The sequence below is a fragment of the Eptatretus burgeri genome, chromosome 4, assembly GCF_056783735.1.
Source record: "Eptatretus burgeri isolate ZD-2024b chromosome 4, Ebu_testis_v1, whole genome shotgun sequence".
Taxonomy (NCBI): Eukaryota; Metazoa; Chordata; class Myxini; order Myxiniformes; family Myxinidae; genus Eptatretus; species Eptatretus burgeri.
The window spans coordinates 94,853,111-94,868,713 of NC_140964.1; the positions used below are offsets into that span (position 1 = coordinate 94,853,111).

Below are 15,603 nucleotides of genomic sequence, written 5' to 3' on the forward strand. Positions count from 1 at the left end.
GACCGACCTATTATTTTTCCATGTTTTGTGCATACAGTGGTGCAGGAGCAAGAACAAATCAGGACGTGACAGAGTGAAAGGAACGGGAGAAAGAGAGGGGGGGACATGAATAGCAATGCTGAGAGACAAACCAGAGCAAGACTTGGATGAATATGGGACGTGGGGAAGAACGAGAGCAAGGGGAGGACACAGAGGGGTAAACAAGATGGATACAGCTGGAAACTCTCATTCGCAGAAGTTGAAGGAAGAACTGGAAACCCCAAAAAACAGTAGGGTTAGGGGAGGACTCGTGGGGATACATAACATCAGTATTGTGGGTTGGGGGATGACCTGAGAGGTGGTTATGAGCTGTCGTGAAGCTCCGGAGGGAAGAATTAGATGGAATATTCTGCAATGGAAGTCCGCATCAACTATGAACCCCCATCTTATAATAAATCTCCATTTCTTTTCTTGTCAATACCTGATACTTCATTTGATTAAAATGAGAGCCTTCCATTGAAAATTTTTCCATTTCCATCTGCAATTCATGCTGTGAGAGAGTCAGATCAGCTGGGCGTATGCCTTCAGTCCTCACTATGAAGACATCGTGATCAATTTTTTACGTGTAATGAAAATGTTTTCCATAAGTTGGGTAATGAATGTAAAACAAGATGTCAACATAATTATGATGCCATTGAAAATTACTTCTTAAGTGTGAGGGGACATATGCGTCCTCTTGGGCACGGTGCAACACTGCATCGGGCGCAACCAGTAACTTCGAGAACCCAAATCAAATTGCGAACTCTTGGCCAGACTTGAAGGATGGAATATGTCTCAACAAGCTCTAATAACAAGGCGCACGGTCGCATGTCACACTTATAACATGACCCTGGCTTGGCACTAACATCTTTACTCTCTCCGCAGAAAAACGATGGGCAATTCACGGCTATGCAGCTCGTTGGAATGCTGCGCGGAATTGCATCAGGGATGAAATACCTGGCGGATATGAGTTATGTACACCGTGACCTTGCTGCCAGAAATATTCTGGTTAATGGCAATCTTGTCTGCAAGGTTTCTGACTTTGGCCTGTCACGTGTTCTGGAGGATGACCCAGATGCGGCCTACATGACACGAGTAAGGCACACAATGCTATCACCGAAGCTTTTTACCTCCGCCACCGAAGGTGAAGGAGGTTATGTTGTCACCCCCTTTCTGTCTGTCTGTTTGTTTGTTTGTCTGTGTGCAGGATATCTCAAAAAGTTATGGACGGATTCAGAGGAAATTTTGTGGACAGGTTGGGTGTGTGACAAGGATGAACTGATTAAATTTTTGGTGATGATCCAAATCCGGATCTGATAATTTTTTAAGTGATTCTTCACCATTGATAGATTGGGCCAAAAACGATATATAGCATGATGTCTCCAAAATATATTGGGCCCGATATGCTCTTGTGGATCAGGCATTACGTGGCAGAGGTATGCACTCTCCTGAGTGCCCTTGTAGTATTGGAGATGTTTTAATTGTATTGGATCTTTCGAGTGCTACTGCACTTTGTGCATGAGTTTTGTCTTACAAAGCACCGATCTATTGTATGTTGTATTGATCCCGAAGGACCCAGAGGGATTTTTTTTTGAAAACATAGTCGAGGCTCATGGAAAAGCTAGTACCGATACACTGAATAGATCAGGACATGACGGGGCACAAGGAACAGTTGAGAGAAGGGGGAAACACCAATCGCAGAGTTGAAGGCCAAGATATAGGCAAACTTAGACAAACAATGGGTGTGCAGAGGAATTGGGGGAGGGGGGGGGCAAGAGAAATCGCATGGGATGGACAAGATGGATACAGAAGTAAACTCTCAGGAGGGAAAACTGAAAATTTGGTAGGAGGAGGGATTGGGTTGGTGGGGAAGAATGAGGGTGGAAAAGATCATGGTTTTGGCAATCTTGTTAAATTAAACATTGAAAGAACACCAGCTTAGGAATGCGATCTGTAAGTTATTAGGCGAAAAAAGAAATGTGATACATGATTGGCAAGTGTGATAAATGACCTCATCAGTTAGCAACACTTGATTACAGTTGAGGTTCAAACGATGTAACTTGGCAGCTATTTCAGTCTCATTGTAATGAAGTTCATAATACGTTGTGTAAGGTAACACCATCACAGGCACCATTCCATATTAAATGTTGTAATAGTGATAGGAAAATAAATTAAAAATTTGCAATCTCAACAAATATTTCCCTTGGTATGAATTTCCATTCAAATCATAAAATATTCTGAAAACTTTCCTCTGCACTATTCGTATGTTTGTGTGGGTAATCGAATGCTGGATATATATATATATATATATATATATATATATATATATATGAAAGTAGTCTTTTCCTGTTTCTGATTCCCTTAGAATTGCATTTTCAGGTCTCATAACAAATGATGGAAACCACAATGGGTTAGTCACCGGTAAAGCCATTGGACTGACATTCAAAAGTCTTTGCCCGGCATTGATGAAATTTCTTGATTTCATTGTTGACGGTCGACCCAGCTAGAACCTGTCATCTTGGTGTTTCACAGGCAGGGTGATTCATCAACGTGCGTGCCGTCCCTCCGATGGACGTTAAGCGGGCGTCTCATCTATCGACATTAGTTGTTGGATGTTAAAGAGCCCATGGTGACCTTCGCGAAGAGTAGCTGAGCTATCGCTGGCACCATGACCAAATTACAAATTTCTGCCGTAACTACTTAGTCGAACGTCAGGCCAAACCAGCCGGTTCATGAAAGACTTGGGCCAAGCTTCCCATACCCCACAAGTGAGAATAATAGTTGCTGTTGTAGAAGAAGATTGTTAACGGTTATCACTTTTTAACTTAACAACCTCAATATGTTTAAAATTGGGTATTATCCCATAAACGAGGCGATCATCAGCCTCCGCATGTGTTTGGATTGTGAAAGTCAATGTGTGCGTCCATAAAACCCAATGATAATTAATAATGTTCAGCTGATGATTTAGTAAGTTTTAAGATGTGTGTATGTTTTCGTTGTCCATACATTAATGCCCATTAATTAATGAAATGTGTTTGAAGTAAAAAATAGCAATTTTAGCTCCCTGATAAATTGTGTACTCTTTGTGCATAAATTGGCAATTTAATGATAACAATTCCACTTTAATGATGTCATCGTGCTTCTCATGTTGTTGGGGCCATAGTCTAAGTTGATGGAGAAAACAAAGGAGTGGGTGGTGAATCCAAGTACCTTTCTGTTTTGGTAGACTCCTGGTTGATTGGCAGGATTACTGGGACATTACTGAACTGTTAAACTTTATCTGAGTAAAAAGGGGAGGAGGGGAGGGGTGGAGCCAGGCCTGCATTGAAATGCTAAACAGGCCACAGCTGCCCTGTTGGAGCTGAATGACACTCAGTGTGCCACCAAGTGAAGGTGAATGATGGTTCTTACATGTACCCTTTGAAAAGATTGTTTTTACATGTGAGGCCTTATACCTGTTGCTGAAAGCTTTATAATGTTAATGGTTCACTCATCAATGAGATAGAATGTCTATGTTAATGCTGCCAAATTGTCCAGTGAGCCATTAAATCTAATGGGAGATTATGTTGGAAAGGGTGTTGTTAAAGTGGATATAGCAGGGTTCTCTAAAGGTGAAGAATGAATCATTATTATTATTATTATTATTATTATTTATTTAGCAGCAATTGTGGGATATTGAATGGCGAATGACTTGCAAAGCACCTTGAATAACTATTTCCAAGATTAAAAAAAGAATTTAATTGTATTATGTTTTACGATATGCCTACCACTGGTGCATTTGAAGAGCATCTGGATGACATTTCATCACCCAAATTTGACAATTCATCATCTGGATGATGACAATTGAAATAAGTCATCTGGGTGAAATAAGTCATCTGGGTGAAATAAGTCATCTGGGTGAAATGAGTCATCGGGGTGAAATAAGTCGTCAGGGTGAAATGTCATCTGGGTGAAATAAGTCATCTGGGTGAAATCAGAAATCTGGGTGAAACAAGTCATCTGGGTGAAAATAGTCATCGGTGTGAAATGTCATCAGGGTGAAAGAAGTCATCAGTGTGAAATAAGTCATCTGGGTGAAATAAGTCATCTGGGTGAAATAAGTCATCTGGGTGAAATTAGTCATCAGGGTGAAATTAGTCATCTGGGTGAAATAAGTCATCAGGGTGAAATTAGTCATCTGGGTGAAATAAGTCATCAGTGTGAAATAAGTCATCTGGGTGAAATAAGTCATCAGTGTGAAATAAGTCATCAGTGTGAAATAAGTCATCAGGGTGAAATAAGTCATCTGGGTGAAATTAGTCATCTGGGTGAAATAAGTCATCATTGTGAAATAAGTCATCAGTGTCAAATAAGTCATCTGGGTGAAATAAGTCATCAGTGTCAAATAAGTCATCTGGGTGAAATAAGTCATCACTGTCAAATAAGTCATCTGGGTGAAATAATTCATCTGGGGAAATAAGTCATCTGGGTGAAATCACAAATCTGGGTGAAAATAGTCATCAGTGTGAAATAAGTCATCAGGGTGAAATAAGTCATCAGGGTGAAATAAGTCATCTGGGTAAAATTAGTCATCAGTGTGAAATAAGTCATCAGTGTGAAATAAGTCATCATTGTGAAATAAGTCATCTGGGTGAAATAAGTCCTCTGGGGAAATAAGTCATCTGGGTGAAATCACAAATCTGGGTGAAAATAGTCATCAGTGTGAAATAAGTCATCTGGGTGAAATTAGTCATCTGGGTGAAATTAGTCATCAGGGTGAAATAAGTCATCAGTGTCAAATAAGTCATCTGGGTGAAATAAGTCATCAGTGTGAAATAATTCATCTGGGGAAATAAGTCATCTGGGTGAAATCACAAATCTGGGTGAAAATAGTCATCAGTGTGAAATAAGTCATCTAGGTGAAATAAGTCGTCTGGGTGAAATAAGTCATCTGGGTGAAATTAGTCATCAGTGTGAAATGTCATCAGGGTGAAATAAGTCCTCTGGGTGAAATTAGTCATCTGGGTGAAATAAGTCATCAGTCTGAAATAAGTCATCTGGGTGAAATAAGTCATCTGGGTGAAATTAGTCATCTGGGTGAAATAAGTCATCAGTGTGAAATAAGTCATCATTGTGAAATAAGTCATCTGGGTGAAATAAGTCATCAGTGTCAAATTAGTCATCTGGGTGAAATAAATCATCAGTGTGAAATAAGTCATCTGGGTGAAATAATTCATCTGGGGAAATAAGTCATCTGGGTGAAATCACAAATCTGGGTGAAAATAGTCATCTGTGTGAAATAAGTCATCAGGGTGAAATAAGTCATCAGGGTGAAATAAGTCATCTGGGTAAAATTAGTCATCAGTGTGAAATAAGTCATCTAGGTGAAATAAGTCGTCTGGGTGAAATAAGTCATCTGGGTGAAATTAGTCATCAGTGTGAAATGTCATCAGGGTGAAATAAGTCCTCTGGGTGAAATTAGTCATCTGGGTGAAATAAGTCATCAGTCTGAAATAAGTCATCTGGGTGAAATAAGTCATCTGGGTGAAATTAGTCATCTGGGTGAAATAAGTCATCAGTGTGAAATAAGTCATCATTGTGAAATAAGTCATCTGGGTGAAATAAGTCATCAGTGTCAAATTAGTCATCTGGGTGAAATAAATCATCAGTGTGAAATAAGTCATCTGGGTGAAATAATTCATCTGGGGAAATAAGTCATCTGGGTGAAATCACAAATCTGGGTGAAAATAGTCATCTGTGTGAAATAAGTCATCAGGGTGAAATAAGTCATCAGGGTGAAATAAGTCATCTGGGTAAAATTAGTCATCAGTGTGAAATAAGTCATCAGGGTGAAATAAGTCATCTGGGTGAAATAATTCATCTGGGGAAATAAGTCCTCTGGGGAAATAAGTCATCTGGGTGAAATCACAAATCTGGGTGAAAATAGTCATCAGTGTGAAATAAGTCATCTGGGTGAAATTAGTCATCTGGGTGAAATTAGTCATCTGGGTGAAATTAGTCATCAGGGTGAAATAAGTCATCAGTGTGAAATAAGTCATCTGGGTGAAATAAGTCATCTGGGTGAAATTAGTCATCAGGGTGAAATGAGTTATCTTTACGAAATATGTAATCTGATTGAAATAATTCATCTGGGGAAATAAGTCCTCTGGTCAAATGTCATTTGGGTGAAATAAGTGATCTGGGGAAATAAGTGATCTGGGTGAAATATGTCATCCGGGTGAATTAAGTCATTTGGGTGAAATATGTCATCTGGGTGACATTGGTTGTGTGGGTAAAATCAAACATACCTGTTGTTATATGTTCTTGAAAAGAGCAGAAGTTTTGTTTTCTGAGGATTCTTCATTTTTTGGGGTTTTATGGTTTTGTATCAATGGAATATATCGAACCATTCAGTCAATCATCATCATCATCATCATCATCATCATCATCATCATCATCATCATCATCATCATCATCATCATCATCATCATCATCATCATCCCATGTGAGATTGGCCCAAATCTTTGACAAACTGGCTGGCGTAACATTTTTTTTTTTGACAAAGCTAACATTTTACTCCAGCTGGTTGTGCCAGAAATTCTTGGAATTTGGCCAGGGTGCGAGCGATAACTCACCGACTCTTCCCCGAAAGATCTTTAAAGCCCACCGACAATCAATGCTGTCATTTGAATCCCCAGGTTAATGTTACTTCTGCTTAGATGGTGCCCTTACCTGCAAGGTGTTGATCTTCAGGTTGAGAATCAAACCCAGATTAGACGACCCAATGACAAGTCCGCTAGCTCTGCACCATCCTGTCAGACTCAGAATCTGTCAGGCAATATGATTCAAAAACAGCCAATTGTTTACATCACAAAGGATTAAATTCTACGAATAAGACATTAAAGAGTGATGTTTCTGAATCTCCAAACCTACGTCAAATTCAAAAGGAACTTTTACAATTTTACTTTGTATCCTATAAGCAAAGGAGTCTGTATTTTGGTTTTACTAAGTTTGCAGTGTTGTAAAATCTCATTGCCCTCCTGTGTGAAAGAAGACCTTTACATGATTATCACCTGGCCTGCAATGCTCCGATCTCCTCAAGGCACCGCATCTCTGGGGGTCCGGCCCTCTCAAAGTTGGGAGCTTTTAAAGTGTGATGGATTCATCCAAGAAAACCCCAAACCCCCTGAGTTATCTGATGTCACACTGATCTTCCACTTGCACACCGATGGAAAGGTCATTGAGGATTTGTTGCGATTTGCCAGTGAGTGTACCTGTCTCAATGCTACCTGAAGCTTCTGCTTGATAAATCTGCCAAGTTATCATTACATCATCGTTTGAAGGGAGACATACCACATGTGGAGTTCTCGACAACAGCAGCACTATATTGTTAATCACTATCGTGTTGGTTCGCTCAGTAACTTCCACCTTCAATATGTCGAAGTCTCATTACTACTTCTGAACTTGATTGCTGATGTTGAGGTTGTCGCCTTTTAATCCATCGGTCCATTCCAAGAACTTATTGGAAAAGGTTGTTTTGTTTCAATCGAGATTCGGGGGTTTAAAACCGGCAGAAACGTAACTGTTCAACGAAGAGTGGTTCCAGTGCTTAAATATCTTTGCAATATTGATGTTTGTAATGTCTGGTAGTGGCAGTCAGTATTTTCTGCTCCAGGTGGTATTTGTGTTTGTTGCTCGACGTTCACCATCTCAGAAACATTATTTTAACCGCGTGGACAATCCAGAGTTAAATTTTCTCGAGTTCATCCATTTATTATTTCAAAATACATTCATTCGAGCTGATTTATACTTTACATTAGATTGTTTTTTTTGGGGGGGGGGGCGGAGGGGTCTCAATTCTCTCTTTTTGGGATTTTTTTTGGGGGGGAAGTGTTGAAATCCAACAAGTTTGTCAATATAGTTGATGAATAAGACACAGACAAACTGCTGGCGACAATGCTGCTGGGGACAGACGCATCCTGCGGCGTGAAAGTGCTGGTGGGATGTAATTACAGAGTAAAACTGGTTTCATCCGTGTGCAGTCGAGTGTGACCTTGAGAATCATTGCTGCACAACCCACCAAGCAGTCTGAGCAGAGAAAGCCCCACTATGACAAGGTCACTTTCTTGACACCACCTCCCACCCTGAATGCCACTTAATTTTTACATCCGTCGAGGGTTTGACTTTTAAAAAATTCATTTCATTTCCCTTTTTCATTTCGCTTTAATGGAACCATCTGTGTCTCAACGTGATAATCAGATCCAACAATGTTATGGGCAGCACAGCAGAATATCAATCGATCGTCATTGTGTAAATCAGATGATTTATTTATAAAAAAACAAAATAATTATCAAAGCTTCTCGTTATTGCTTTCAAATATATTTATATATATATTTATATATATATGTTTTTTTTTTATATAAATTAAGGCGAAATGATCGAATTTGGGTAATTTGTTTTTTGCTTTATTTTCGTGAAAATTGGTTTGTGGGACATTCGATCCCGAAACCCTCCCTCATCCTCCTTGAACCGGCCTCTGGGTTCTGATCCTTGTACTCCTGGAAAATTGATGCGGTATCACCCATCACCATTTATTTTTCGGTCATCATTTATTCTAAAACGATGTTGATAAAAGTTTTGGGTACATGAGGATGAGCTGCAGCGTTGAGCACGCAGGATATAATGTTCCGCTCATTGTGACGTAAAAGAAGCTGATTCATTCACCTTCAAGTGAACAAAGTAACTTACAATAACGGCGGACCATCGCAAAGATATATCAGCAGTGACAAATTGCCTACTCAAGTACTCTGGCTTGTAGTCAGTTTGATGATAGTTGCTCCGACTAAGGGTTGTCGGCTTCTCCGTGCTTCCCATGGTAAGTTAGCATACCTTGGTTAACGTTATGTTGATTCCATCCATCGTTTCATCCGTCCACCAACAGAGATCGACACTTGCCCTAATGAGCAAGATTAGTTCTTCATTCTGATGATGTTGAGCCGATCCTTTGATTATCCTCAGCAATTGAAGATTATGCATGTACTTTGTACATTCAGCAAACTGACATTTTTGTAAGAAGCTTCTGTGGGAATTATGAAAGATGATGCATTATAAGTTCTGCAGGCTTTTGGGGATGTTGATCGGCGAAACTTTCTACAGGGAGGAAAAATTCCAATTCGGTGGACGGCACCCGAGGCGATTGCTTTCCGCAAGTTCACCTCGGCGAGTGACGTGTGGAGTTACGGCATCGTGATGTGGGAGGTGACTTCATACGGGGAGAGGCCCTACTGGGACATGAGCAACCAGGACGTGAGTTCTGCCGCCTTTATCGCTTGGCTCGTGATAGTCTTTGTATCGGCGTGACTAATTTTACAGCAGTGTTACAAATATGATATATGGAAGGCAAGTTGGATAAGAGTCCACTGTTTACTTTGTGACAAGAGGAACATCTTTGTACTTTTGCAAACTTTTTTTTTTTGTTTTGCCACGAAACTTCGCAATGATTCATTAATATTACCCGATAACTAAAATTGAGATCTTTTTCCAAAGTTGATGTTCTTGTTACTTTTCTCTGACGTCCAGCACTTCCTGGTCTTTGAATTACTTTTCTCCGACTATTCTTTGCCCATTTGCACGTCAAAGAACTACCCTTGGTATTTTCTGTACATTCGCTTTGCAAACCCATTGTCCTACCCCCACACACGCTTCCCTACACACACACACACACATTTTCCTCATACTTCCGAAAGCACCCATCTTTCACTGCCAGCACCCACTGTTTTGTCTCTCACCTCCCTGTCGCCATTCCCTTGGGTTCTCATTCTGCCTGTAATCCCTCTCCCTCTCTCGTACCCCTCCTTTCTTTCACCCTTTCTCTTCCTTCAAAGAACCTTTCTCCTTCACAACACTCAGCCATTTCCATCTGCTTGTCCCTCGTTCCTCCCCAAACAAGCTCTCACGCCCCTGCACCCACTCCTTTTCACAAACAAAGATCTTTGCTGCCACCAGGATGCATGATAAAGGGTGGTTCTGTCAGCTGCAGCTTGGCTCTTGCACTTCACCTGGTAGTTTGAGAGTCTGGGAGACTAGAAAGAAAGATTTACAATTGATGTAAAATATATGAGGAATAACTGCCACTGCCACTAATAACAATAGATTGTCATAATGATGGGATAATAGCCACAGCTACCACCACTACCACCACCACCAGCCACAAGGAATGGTAGTAATGATGCTTTATGCCGAGTCAAAACACGTGATCCCAGCAAATAACTATTTATACTTATTAAAGTGATGACATGGTCTTTCCCTGCATAGGTAATCAAAGCTATTGAGGAGGGTTATCGACTTCCAGCCCCCATGGACTGCCCACTTGCTCTACATCAGCTCATGCTTGACTGTTGGCAGCGTGAGCGGGCAGTACGGCCAAAGTTTGGTCACATTGTCACCATTCTTGACAAGATGATACGGAATCCGGCCACGCTCAAGCCAGTCGCCAATGAGGGAACAATGAGGTAGGTCTCAGGACACTTCACTCATTTTTATCTCTATTCCTGTTGATTATTTCTGGGGGCGGCGCACGTCCGAGTAAAAATTCTGTTTTTGATGCAATTTCCTAGTATTTTCTTGCCTATGTAGACGGCTACACAATGATTCGTCTTTGGCACTCATTTCCCTATCGGCCTTGTTGTGACTGCTTTCTTTTCAATTTCCTTCATTAAGCTGTCTTGCTTGTTTCTGTTTACACCGTTGATGTGTCTTCTTCCTGTAGGGTCCCAGGCTCTCTCCTTGATCAGAGTACAGACAACCCTGCCGTGCGTACGGTGCCCGAGTGGCTCGAGGCCATCAAGATGGGCCGCTATGCGGATAATTTTGCGGCAGCTGGGTACACCACCCTGGACTCTGTGGCGCAGCTTGATGCCGAGTGGGTTTGTTGTCATCATTATTTTGTGAAAGTATTTTTTTCTGTTTCCGCTAATTCATTGTTTCTAGATATTTGTGAACTTTCCGTGAGCACTACACGGAATTCACACTCTCGTGCTGGATGTTGTTGACAAATGTTGGCAAGGTTAATGCAGTTGTTTTCAGGCTTAAAGCCTCTTTGAAGGGCGTTCTCCTGGGCTCTGGGTCTTAGCCTGCTGAGGGTCCTGGGGGCGTCAATTAGACTCTGAGGTCATGAATCATCCAAACCTCACTCCCACTCATTGTCATTGAAAGCTCTCTGACATTTCATCAATTCTTTCCACAACCTTTGGATATTTCACTGATGTTATTGTATTCAGGGCTTCATTAATTGTCGAAAGTGCAGCCTTGTGATCTGCACTTTGATGTTCTTATTATTACTCGTGCTATTTTGTCCCGTGTCCACTCACGTTTCTCCATCAATTAGAGACATTGCAGGTAACAAGTTTTTAAATTGTCTATCATAAATATCCTGGTGGAAACAGTAAATTACGAGCTCTTATTTTACACAAGTTTGTAGCAATCGGTTTTGAGGTTAATGATCAAGAATATTTTGTGCAAAACCAAAAAGGGAAATCGGTTGGAGGAAAAAACACACACGCACTTTTGTGTGTAGCCTGTGGCTGCTGGTTGCATCATTGGTTAGAGACGCAGCTATACCACTGATGCTGTGCCCCTATTACCAGTAGATTGGTGCTCATTTCACCAACCTCCAAAGGATCACAGGCTGAGTCAACCCCACCTGGTGTTAATTCAGCAGCCAAAAGGGCTCAAACTCAGGACCCTAAGATCCCAAGCCAGCCTCCCTAACCGCTCAGCCAATGCCAGGCTTGGTGGAAGGAATGGAAATTAGGATTGAGAACGGTGTAAAACATTCGTAAAACTGCTTTCTGATGTCCTAAGATACAAGTTCTCTTTAACATTGTGTGTCTGTCGTTTTGCTTTTCTGTTTGTCCATTTTTTTTCCTGTAGATCCTTGTATTTTATTTTATTTTCCAAATTGTTCATCCCTTGATGTCTTTGTCTTTGCTCGAATTGAAATGCCTTCAACTTCAATGAGCCTTGATGATTTATTGAGGATTCCCCCAGGGCCTTATGGGATGTGTAAACTGCATAACGGTGCGTTGTGCACACAAAACACTCACCTCAGCTAAAAGAGACCTAACTTACTCTGTACGTGCCATTTCAGCGGTCTGGTGCGGATAGGAATTACACTCATCGGACACCAAAAGAAGATTCTCAGCAACATCCAGACTATGAAGGCCGAGATGCTTGACTTGCACAGCAGGGGTGTCCATGTGTGACACGGAGCATATCCAATCACATTGCTCCTGCGTGTGCACCCGTCGCTCTCATAAATCCTTCAGAGACTGAAGGATGAAGGTGCTGCACTCGGATCATCAAAATATTCTCCAAACAGTCTTCCTTTGCTCGTTTGACCGAATGACTTGTGGAGCCTGTGACGTGACTTTTCTTTCTGCATTCTTCTAAGTCTGAAATTCTGAGTTGCCAAGGCGAACCATTGGTTCAGAAGGTGGACTTTAAACTCTCCTGGGCTGAGGAAAAAGATGGCCACCACAGGATGACAGCATAAGATATTTTGTTAACGAGGGAGTTTCAGCCTCGTTATTACGTGCTGTGCCAGCATTACTTGATATTTTCCAACGCGCTTCTGTAAATATTGATTTTTGCATCCCTGATTGGAGCCCTGCTCAGTTGACCAGGCAGCCTGTTGAAATTTCATTCCAGCCGCATGTGCGATGCGAATTGGCTGAGATGTGAGATCAAAGAAAAGGAAAAAAAAAAGTTTTGTCCTAACGTGTAGTGTACGAATATGAACTTGTATTATCACTAACTTGCGCATGCGTTTAATTGCAGTTTGCTAATTATTTCCACGAGTCCCTCCATCCAAATTAACAAGATGAAAATATTTGAGGTCGATTGTATGTATATATGTCCTCACTTCCAAAGAATTGTTCTTCAAACTGATGAAAAATACAAACTGCGCAATGTGACTGGATGTACAACTCATAAATGCCAGACTTTTATTTAATGCCCTTCAAGGCCGGAGGCCTTGTTTAAAACATGCAAATATAAGATGCTTGTACATAGTGTACATTGTTCATGAACTCATTGTTGAAATGCCTGCTGAAAGGATGTGCCTAGAGACAAAAAAGAAAGTCTTCTCCGTCACTCCTCATATTATCCTCCCACCCCCGCCCCCTCCCCACCCTCCCTTCCATCCATCTCTCTTTCTTTATGTCGTTCTTTTTGTCTTAACTCTCTCTCTTCCTCTGCTTCCCCATTCTTTCCCTTCCTCTCCTTTCTCACCTCTCCTTTACATCCCACCCTATCTCTTCTTCCCTTCCTCTCTCTCTTTTCTTTCCTTTCCCCTCTTTTCCTCCCTCCACCTTCCACCCCACCACGTAGACACTTCCAGCAATAACAGCACGCAAAGCCCATCTTTTTATTTTATTTCATCATGAGCAGTTTTTGAGTCATTATGAGTTGGAGGCATGCTGTGCTCTCCACTGAGAATATTATTAAATTGGGTAAAAACCTGATATGCATACATCACCTTGCTTCATGGTTCTGGTGTGATTCTCATTGATAGACCTCCATTGTTCGCATGAACAAATTGTTTGTCTAACATGCAAGGATTTCCTGTTTTGTAACCAAGGATATAGTATTAACTCATCAAGCTGGTCGACTAATTTCAATTCTTCAATTGCTACTTACTCCATCAAGTGGAAATGTAGCTGATTACAAAATGCTGTGGGTTTGCCATCAAGACAGAGGAGGAGGAGATTGGGACCATACTCTGTACAGAGCGTTGATGCTGCTTAAGCAGTCTCCTTGGCTATTGTCCACGATCCTGGACGGGTCGTCACTCCGACACAGGATACCAGCAAGCTGGCACTCATTTTGCCGACCTCGGAAGGATGACAGGCCGAGTTAACCCCACCTGGTATTAATTCAATAGCTGGGCGGATTTGAACTCAGGATTCTGTGATCCCAAGCCTGCCACCCTAACCATTAAGCAAACACCAGGCATATAAAGACAGAGCATCTGCCTATTCACGACTTCTATGATCTATATCAAAACTGTCAACATATATGGTTGAGACTCACCAGTTAATAATCATAACGCAACACTGACAGTTATAGAACAGGAATTATCCTTTCGAGGCGATGTGGCCAACCATATACGCTTGGCCCCTATATGAAATTTACAAATTTAATGTGGGTACCAAACCGCCCTAAAAGCTTACTCTTGCAGCAATCACGTTCATGACATTTAAATGTACAGCTACAGTTCAGCTAATTGGTATTGCATAACTGACACAAAACATGAGCTTCATGCCTGTCCCAAACACACTCTAAAAGCCCAATGTGTACCTTTCCACAGGGGCAAGAGGACCACATGACCCTGCAGGTTGACATTTTTACATTCATAATATTTACTCGGGGTGTTCAAAATGTGCCAGAATGAGGTCCTCAGCCAAGGTTTTTAAAACTGTGTTTTGCAAGATGAGCAGAAATATAATTAGTAAGTAATATTTCCTTACTTATTATATATAAGTAATAAGTATATAGATATATATATATATATATACATATATATATATATATATATATATATTAATTCGTACTTAGAAACCGAAGAATGAAACAGTCAGCGTATCTTGGTCCTTTTTGAATGCTCCTTGTCTCCATGCGATTTCATCATCGAGACGTATTTGCAAAGCGGACAGATTTGACTGTGTGGATACAAACAGGCAGTTTTGTTTCATTCAGTTTCACTTGCGGTTTCATTCGTTCAATAATTGGTACTAATAATTATGGGAAAGGCAACGGCTGCACATGGCGTCAAATATATACAGCGTGTCACCCATCTTCCTCGGCCTGGACACGCACGGTTTCACTCGGCAAGCTTGGGAAAGTGTTGCGAGATGATTGCGTTGATTTTTTTGTAAAGGGAAAAATAAATTTGAAATCCGTTTTGTACTAATGTTTTAGTTGTTTATTTATGGCGTGTAAATGGGTTTGAATGCAGATGTATAACTTACATTTTCTGATCCTGTAAGAAGTTGAATTTTTTTTTTGTAACATACCGCATCGTTAAACCTTGTTTACAAAGGGTGTCAGAATGCAGGCTGACATTGTATTTATTTAACTGTATTAAGAAGACATCAGCAAGAATTGGTGGAAACTTGGGGAAAGGATGGGAGTGTTCTGGTGTGTACACAATGCAAAGTCTCTTTTTTATGTGAAGAGTGGAACATGGTAAAAAAAAAAAAATGTAGTGGCTGTCTTTTGTTTGTAACCATAAAACAAATAAAGTGGTTCCGGTAATTAACAATGGCTGCACATGCAAATTGTTGTTTAAATGATTGCTGGTTTCCGCAAATCAAACGTGATTATTATATCCATTGACATTTCCGTAAGTCTTTCTTTTCTCCTTCTTCCTTCTGAGATTACAACACGACGGTTTGGTTTCGTGGTACCGGTATTTATTTTATTCGTGCTATCCTTTTGTTTGATATGAGGAATGAAAGTGGGTTTTTCTCCCAACGATGAAGGAATCGCACTGTGGCAGCAAAATCCAACGCAGGCCCTTTTGTGTGTAGTTTATCATCAGTGTCA

At 40.9% G+C, this 15,603-nt stretch overlaps 1 protein-coding gene across 1 annotated transcript in view; it reads left to right on the forward strand.

The window, feature by feature from the left end:
* The window catches only part of LOC147028706 (ephrin type-A receptor 4-like), a 137,678-nt gene extending 124,140 nt beyond the window's left edge, over positions 1-13,538 (forward strand). Inside the window, exons 14-18 of the mRNA XM_085879376.1 lie at positions 904-1,113; positions 9,154-9,303; positions 10,312-10,508; positions 10,766-10,918; positions 12,146-13,538. Of these exons, the coding sequence (XP_085735502.1) occupies positions 904-1,113; positions 9,154-9,303; positions 10,312-10,508; positions 10,766-10,918; positions 12,146-12,260 (825 nt within the window). The 3' untranslated portion in view covers positions 12,261-13,538. The remainder of the gene's footprint in view (positions 1-903; positions 1,114-9,153; positions 9,304-10,311; positions 10,509-10,765; positions 10,919-12,145) is intronic.
* Positions 13,539-15,603: the final 2,065 nt, after the last annotated feature.